The 8,112-nt window shown below is 49.2% G+C and overlaps 1 protein-coding gene and 1 long non-coding RNA gene across 2 annotated transcripts; one reads left to right on the top strand and one right to left on the bottom strand.

The window, feature by feature from the left end:
• The first annotated feature begins 1,803 nt into the window (after positions 1-1,803).
• Positions 1,804-5,061, top strand: LOC103626931 (rop guanine nucleotide exchange factor 10). The gene is made up of 6 exons (XM_008647293.4): positions 1,804-2,750; positions 2,822-3,093; positions 3,212-3,286; positions 3,371-3,622; positions 3,735-4,058; positions 4,139-5,061. The coding sequence occupies exons 1-6, from the start codon at positions 2,528-2,530 to the stop codon at positions 4,550-4,552; spliced, it is 1,560 nt and encodes a 519-aa protein (XP_008645515.1). The 5' UTR covers positions 1,804-2,527; the 3' UTR covers positions 4,553-5,061.
• Positions 3,629-6,871, bottom strand: LOC111589345 (uncharacterized). Its single transcript, XR_002748354.2, has 3 exons — positions 6,790-6,871; positions 6,636-6,707; positions 3,629-6,534 (listed from the first exon to the last, which is right to left on the bottom strand). It is a non-coding gene; the product is annotated as an uncharacterized lncRNA (long non-coding RNA).
• Positions 6,872-8,112: the final 1,241 nt, after the last annotated feature.

The following is an 8,112-nucleotide window of genomic DNA, read 5'->3' as shown; positions in this document are numbered from 1 at the left end:
TGACTAATGACTCAAAATGATTTTCGATCACGATGATCCACATATGAACCTAACATGTCACATAGCTAAGGGCAAAACTGAGAAAAAAACACGACTAAGGATAAAAATGAGGACACCAGCAAAACTAAGGGCACCACCTTAAAAATCCGTAAAAATAAATTATTCATTGTAGAAGATTGTTTGAACCGCCAATCACATGTTATTTGTTGTCGTTGCATAATGGAAGCAAACAAAAATGAAATGGTCCTTAACGATTGACCTTGTAACACATTGGTTTGAAACTAAAGTATAACGAGGGAAAAAACAAAAGAAGAGAATATGGTCGTTGACTCATCATGAATAGTAACGTTTTGATATGTTTTTTTATTGTTAGAGTAACTTTAATAGGCTCTGTATATTCTTTCTAATTGTGATAAATAGAGATGCAGTATATCCTTCCTAATTGCTAGGAATAGAGATTTGAGAAAAAAAATATTCCTCACTTTAGATGGTTATCTAAATTAATCATCTCCTATCTTGAATTTTTTGTTAGATGACGATGAAAAATAAGAATTAATATTTATAGTGTAAACAAGATACATAAAAAACTGTTGGAGAGTAAAAATATGTAGAAAACAAATTTTATGTAACTAACTTCCTAAATCTTGATTTAGAATGTAAAATTAACTCTTGTACATGCAGGGGTGGATATTGGGCCTGGGGCTACCTGGGTCGTGGTCCGGGTCGTAGCCTAAAAACAATTTTATATATGTAGACTGTAGTAGAGATTTTGACCCATAAAAAACCCTAACAGGTCTCCTATCTGCTTTCTGCGTCCAACGTCCGTGTCACTGTGCGAGGGCGCCAGCTGCCAGCTGCCTAGCCGCAAGGTGCTACCGCGCTAGCAGGCGAGGAGAGCAGGCTAGCAGCAGTAGTGCAGTACGACAGCGCAGTCCGCAGCCGCAGGTAGGGCTGCACCACAGTTCGGGAAAAAATGGCTAAGATTTATTCTGCAGACTTCTCTCAATATGATCTCTTGATCCTTAAAGACCAACTCGATATATTTATTGTTGATGTGAGGGGTAATTCTGATTTTGCAAATTGTGAAGACCTTGGTAATCTGGCTATTAAGATGGTGCAAACCGAGAGACACCTAGTTTTTGCATTGGTTTATCGTCTCATTGAATTAGCCTTAATTTTGCTTGTTGCAACTGCCACGGTTGAAAGAGTCTTCTCAGCTATGAAAATCATCAAGACAGAACTGAGAAATAAGATGGGAAATGATTGGTTGAATCATAGAATGGTATGCTATATAGTAAGAGACATCTTTGCAAGTATTCAAAGTGATGATATTTTATACCATTTTCAAGAATTGAAGAGTCGAATGAAAAAGCTAGCTCCACAAAGTTCAAGTGGTATATTTTTGTACTCACTTATACATTTTTGCATTCATTAGTTATATTGTCATGTTGTATCTCTTATTTTATACAAATATTGAACTTGTAATGTGTAGGTTCAAATTCACGTGCTATTATTGATGAAGTTATTAGATGCGGGGAAGGACCAAATCGTCTCTAATTAGGTACTTTTATATTTTTAATCAAGTTTATTGTATTTTTAGATGCTGAATTGAAGTAAAAACTATCTTAGTGTATGTTTGTGGTATATTTAGTTTTAATGGTATAATTAGCCACACAATATATTAGGGGTGTTTAAAGTAATCTTTAAATTTTATATAATGGTGACGTGAATTTTATATAGCTTCGCAGCTGTGTACATGCTTTAACGCAGAATTATTAGTATGGCGCCGCGCGGCAAGGCAACAGATCGAGCGCGAGCGCATCATCTGGTAGAGTCGATTTGGCGCCAAGAAGTGGGCGGGAGCGTTGTGCCCGCCGTTTTCTCCGGTATCCTCTCCTCTCCCGTCCCGTCAATCCGGTCTCGGCGTCTCGCCTTTCATCATCATTACGTCTGCTAAACAAAGCAAAGGCCCCGAGCTACCGACCACCGTCCCGCCACTCCTCCAGCGCCACGGGGAAGATGAGCGCGCGAGAAAAGGCTACTCCTACTAGTCCTACTAGGAGCAGTATTCCCCTCCCCTCCCCCCGGCCCGGCCGACATGCGCCGCACGTTCGTCCCTCGCTTAAATTAGGCGGGGCCGCCGCCCTCCCTCCTTTTTTAGTTTTCCCGCGGGCCGGCCGGGTCCATCGCCTCGCCTAATTCAACCCCATCTCGGCCGTCGTGCGCGACATGCTCTCTCCATCCCGTCCCGCCCACCGCTGCTCCCTTGCCTGAGCTGCCGCCCGCCGCCGTCGCCGTGGGACCGATCGGTAGTAATCGGTCCAGAGCGCGGTGCAGCGAGCGGGAGCGAGGGAGGCGTCGTCGGCCGTCCTTCGTGCCCCGCGTTCGTTCTTGGAATTGGTCCGCGCGCGTCCTCATCAGCTGCGGGAGTCAGGGTGGCGCCTCGTGAGGCGGCGCGGCGGTGCAAGACCGCCGAGTGCCGCGCGCCCAGGCCTTGCGCGCCAAGCTCGAGGCGGCGGGCTGGGTGATGGTGCGCTTCCTCCGGCGCGGACACAGCCTTCACAAGACCGGATCGCACAACAGCAACCAGCAGCAGCAGCTGCTGCGAGAGCGCTACCTCGACAGGAGCGGCAGCGACACGGGCGAGATGTATAGCAATGGCGCCGGCGGCACCCCGCCCCTTGCCAACAGCCAGGCGGCAGCGGCCGGGGCGGCGCGGTTGCGCCAGGGCCGCGACGGGCCGCTCTCAGGTACACTACACCACGCCGCGCGCATGCCAGCTCCTGTTCATCCCCCCGATTTCATTCACTGTTACTTGCAGAGCTGGACGTGATGAAGGAGAAGTTCGCCAAGCTCCTGCTGGGCGAGGACATGTCCGGCACCGGCAAGGGCGTGCCGTCCGCGCTCGCGCTGTCCAACGCCGTCACCAACCTCGCGGCGTCCGTCTTTGGCGAGCACCGCAAGCTGGAGCCCATGGCGCCCGACACCAAGGAGCGCTGGAAGAGGGAGGTGGGATGGCTGCTCTCCGTCACCGACCACATCGTCGAGTTCGTGCCCACGCGCCACACCTCGGAGAACGGAATCACGATGGAGGTGACCACATCGTCGTTTGCGTGCGCGCGTTTGGCAGTTTCTCGTGATGCATGTGTGCGCCTGCCTGCCCCAGCCGGTGGTGACGTCGTATCGTACGTGCAATTTCTTGATTTGGCAGATCATGTCCACGGCGCAGCGGCGCGACCTCGCCATGAACATCCCCGCGCTGCGGAAGCTCGACGCCATGCTCCTCGTGAGTGCTCGATCGATCTGTCTTTTGTTTTTTCTGTTTTTGCAATGATCGAATGGTTGGACGGATCGATCTTGCTCGCCGCAGGGCTACATGGACAACTTCGCGGACCAGACCGAGTTCTGGTACGAGAAGGGCGGGGACAACAAGCGCGACGACGACAAGTGGTGGATGCCGACGGTGAAGGTGCCGTCGGAGGGGCTGTCGGACGTGACCCGCAAGTGGCTGCAGTACCAGAAGGAGTGCGTGAACCAGGTGCTCAAGGCGGCCATGGCCATCAACGCCCAGGTGCTTGTGGAGATGGAGATCCCGGAGGTGTACATTGAGTCGCTGCCAAAGGCAAACTTTCTCCTCAGCTTGACATTGGATCGATCAATTCAGTCGGTATTGAGATCTGTATTGACATGATGATGGGTGCATGACGCATGCCAACAACACATGTACTGAACAGAAAGGGAAGACGAGCCTAGGCGACGCCATCTACCGTAGCATCACCGAGGACACGTTCGACCCGGTGGAGTTCTTGGCCGGGATGGACCTTTCGACGGAGCACAAGGTGCTGGACCTCAAGAACCGCATCGAGGCCTCCACCGTGATCTGGAAGCGCAAGATGCAGACCAACAAGGACTCCAAGTCCTCGTGGAGCTCCATCGTCAGCTTCGAGAAGCGCGAGCAGTTCGAGGAGCGCGCCGAGACCATCCTCCACCTCCTCAAGCTCCAGTTCCCGGGGACGCCGCAGTCGCAGCTCGACATCTCCAAGATCCAGTACAACAGGGTATATATAATATCCTCAAACATACCGATCGATATTACTGATGTATGGATAATAAGGGCATCGAGACATCCATGATCCAGGACGTCGGGTACGCCCTCCTGGAGAGCTACTCGCGCGTGCTGGAGAGCCTGGCGTACAGCGTCATGTCCCGCATCGAGGACGTGCTGAGCGCGGACGCGGCGGCACAGAACCTGACGGCGACCGAGGCGGCGCGGCGGGTGCTGGAGTCGGCGGACCTGCTCGCGCCGCGGAAGCTGGACGCCAAGGAGGAGCTGGAGAAGCTGAACGAGGCCCCGGCGTCGATGACGCTCTTCGACTTCATGGGCTGGCACTTCGACCAGGACGAGCTGATGAAGCGCAGGGAGGACGGCACGCTGGACGCCGACGGCGAGGCCATGCTCCTCAAGAAGGCGCCCAGCGTGGCGCCCAAGAAGTTCTCCTACGTCGACAGCCTCTCCTCCGGCGGCATGAGGAGCCCCTCTGCGCGCCACTGATAATAATATATGATCGTCGTCGCGCCACTGAACTAACAGCAGCTCAGTCATCGTCTACGATCCAACAGCACCATGGATCGTCGATCGTCCACTCACGAGAAGGAGAGACGTCAATGGGAGAGGAGACGACGGCTCCTCCCATCCGATCCGACCCAATCGATCCTTGCTTACGTCGTGTACATAGCTGAGGCGCATGAAGCACGTGCGCACCCATTAGTGATCCATGTTCTCTCCTCTCTTACTGGTTTCTTTCTTGTCCTTGCCTCTACGTTCTAGAAGATTCTAGATGAGGGGAAGAAGAGGGCCAGGTGATCTCATCCACGCACTACGCACTCAAGAGTTGCCGCTGTGCGTAGCTACTGCTTAATATTTCTAGTAAGTAGTTTGGACATGGCTCTCTCAAGTCTCAAGAGCGGTTCTGGGGTATATGTATCGAACTCGCAAGTCAGGAAAAAACAACATGTATATTCTTTGTTTCGTTTCAAGATAATCATTTTTTCCTAGACTCAGGTTTTCTAGTTTCGTGGATAATACATATGTCCTCACATACCACGCCAACAACAATATTTTCACCTGTACTTCTCACGATCATTGCAGAGAATGAAACGCCACGACACCAATGTGCTAGCACCATGGTCACGTCGGACATATATACTACGGTTTTTTAAGGTGGTGTTCTTACTGACACGTGTATATATGTGGCGACATGTGATTGGCGGTTCAAACAATCTTCTATGGTACAAAATTTATTTTTATGTTTCAGATGCATTTGACACGTATATGGGTCTCATGTAGATAAAATCTACTCCCTCCGTCCACGAACGTTGGACGTTTTGGCCCAGCTAACAATTCCACCAGCGTTTGACGCTAACGGAGCCGAGGCGTCTACTACCCAAGACTGCTTCCCTCGGCCAGTCCGTTCCAATTCCCCACACGAAGCCAACTCTGGATAAAAGCTCCTCGCGTTCGCCTCTTCCCTACGCCGCCGCCTCCCTCACTTCTCCACAAAATCGCCACCTCTTCCCAGTCCCAGGACCAGGAGACGGACGGCGAGCAGCGACGTTCGGTCCTCCAGCTCGGACGGCGAGCAGCGACGCTCGGCGCTTTCGCATGGACGACGAACAGGGGAGCAGCAACGCTCGGTCCTCCAGCTCGGAGTCCGATCCGAGTTGGGCGTTTCGGTCTCCGGCGGCTGTCGCAGCAAGGAAAGCTCGGGGAGGTCGTCGTCGTGCTGCCCGCAAGGCTCCCCGCAACCCCATCCGCCACCACATCCTCTACTACCCATACATCAGAAAGGGGCAACGCCGAGGTGCGAAGCTTTGGGATCCCGACGAGGTGGATCTGTCTGATAATACTGTGGTTGAAGAAGAGAAGGCAGATGGGGGTCAGGTTGGGGTCAAAGAAGAGGGTGGTCGTGCGGCAGCAAGTGAAGATGTGGTTCAACCGGCGTCCAAGCAAGGGGAGAAGAAAGCAGATGCGGAGGAACAAGGGGATCCAGCCGCGTCCAGCGAAGAAAGTGATGAAGCGACATCAAAGGAGAATTTTGTAGCAACCGAATTTTGTAGCAACAGTCCGAGTGGAATACTTCTTCTTTTTCCCTTGGTTGCTGTCAGCTAGTAAATGTTTATATATATCATCCCGAACTTGCTTGCTTAAATTTTTTCCTCTACTTCCTCTGCCTGCATTTGTACGGACTTTTTTTTGTCATACTGATTTTTAGATGCTGTTAAATTCTAAATTTGATGACTCAAATACTAATTGAAGTGCCTCTTCTTCTATTGGGAGGACCACCTATATGGACTTGCTGGTTTTCAAATGGGTTCAAGGGCTCATTGAGATCAGGTAAGTGTTGTCCATCGTTTTCTACATGAAAAATGGAATGAAAAAAATATCAATTGTATTTTTGCAACTGATATTTATGCTAAAACCAGTTGTACCTTGTGTTGGCTCATTGAGATCAGGTAAGTGTTGTCCATCATTTTCTACAACAAATAAATGCATTGATCAAAAAAGATAATGTTCTAAAATGATCATGCTGTTTTCAAATGGTGCAAACAATGGAATGAGCAAAAACTAATTGTACCTTGTGTTGCATGATTGTTGTGTTGCATGTTTGATTCAACGAAGTAGGTATTCACATCACCTATTCCATCTTCTGATGCAACAAGTTTCAGATTATGAAATAAGATATTCAGAAATAACAATAGATGTTCGTTGCTGGTTTATGATGAACTTACCAGGGATAGAAGAGCTAATATCTTGGGTGTCGCTTTGTGCAGCTTGATTTAGATCAGGTACGGATGTAGAATGATTTAGATCAGGTAGCAAAGGCATGGTGTCTCTTTACGCTTGGGTGGTGTTGGCGGCTTGTGGCAGGTTGCAGCAGCTTTATGTACAGGTTGTTGGGCGCCATGTCAAAGTTTTCTGATTTTGGCAAAAGCAACTGGCGCCATGTGAAACTTTTCTGAAAACTTTTCATTTTTTATGGCTAACATAGGTGCAAGTCGCTTGGCGCCAAGGAGGGATGTGGACATTTTTTGGCGCCAGAAAATGCTTCTGCAGGGGTGCAAGTCGCTTGGATACTGCTGCTGTAGATTGTAATTAGCTTTAATTGTAATTACTCCAACCTTGTAATCAAACAAAAAAACAAGGGTACATGCGTCTTTTGGTAGAGGTGCTAATCTGTCTTAGAATCTTTAGAACGCCCAACGTTCGTGGACGGAGGGAGTATTATATCTCTCCCTTCTATGATATTTTTTGTCATGTTACCAGAGTTGCTTATGTGTCATCAATGATATCACCACACGCATCTCTGTTGCTTTGTGTTCACTGGAAAACCGACGAGAAAGCTAGTGACTAGAATTGCATGGTAGAGTAGAGGTCGGGACTCGGGATGGAATGGCAGGAGGCGGCATGATATTGTGGTCGGCGGTATCACTACCAGAATCTAGCCTTTTGTTGAGTGTGATTTATCGGTCATTCGACAAGCTTGCTTTATGGAGTGTCACTTTCGACGAAATAAGACTCTCGGCACATACCTAATTTATCGAGGGCAAACACTCGGCAAAGTAAGCTTTACCGAGTGTCAAGCTCTCGGTGAAATGTGACGCTGGGCAAACACTATCGGAATTTGACTTTTTGCCGAGTGTCAAACTCTACGTCGAGTGTAATTTATCGGGCACTCGGCAAACAAACAATGACACTCGGCAAAGACACCATTTGTCGAGCGCCAAACGCTCGGCGTACACCGACGCTCGACAAAAAAGCCTTTGCCGAGCGTCAAACACTCGATGAGACGAGTACGAGCATGTGGTCGGCCCCATCAGGGGTAGGGGTAAAAACGGGCCGAACCGTTGGATACAGAATGCATAAATATTCGTTTTTAGATAAGCATTTAGATTTTTTTATAGTCAGGACAAATACAGGTAATATCTATATAGTACGACATCGAATTCAGATCGAATACGGAGCGAAGACTATCCGGTAAATATCTAGATATTCGGGTTGGATGTGGCTACCATTTTTCTTTTTCTGCGTAATATTATTATAAAATAATACCT

Source organism: Zea mays, chromosome 5 (genome assembly GCF_902167145.1).
Source record: "Zea mays cultivar B73 chromosome 5, Zm-B73-REFERENCE-NAM-5.0, whole genome shotgun sequence".
In the NCBI taxonomy this organism is placed as follows: Eukaryota; Viridiplantae; Streptophyta; class Magnoliopsida; order Poales; family Poaceae; genus Zea; species Zea mays.
The sequence above is the reverse complement of the archived record's forward strand: the minus strand, read 5'-3'. Positions and strand labels throughout refer to the sequence as shown.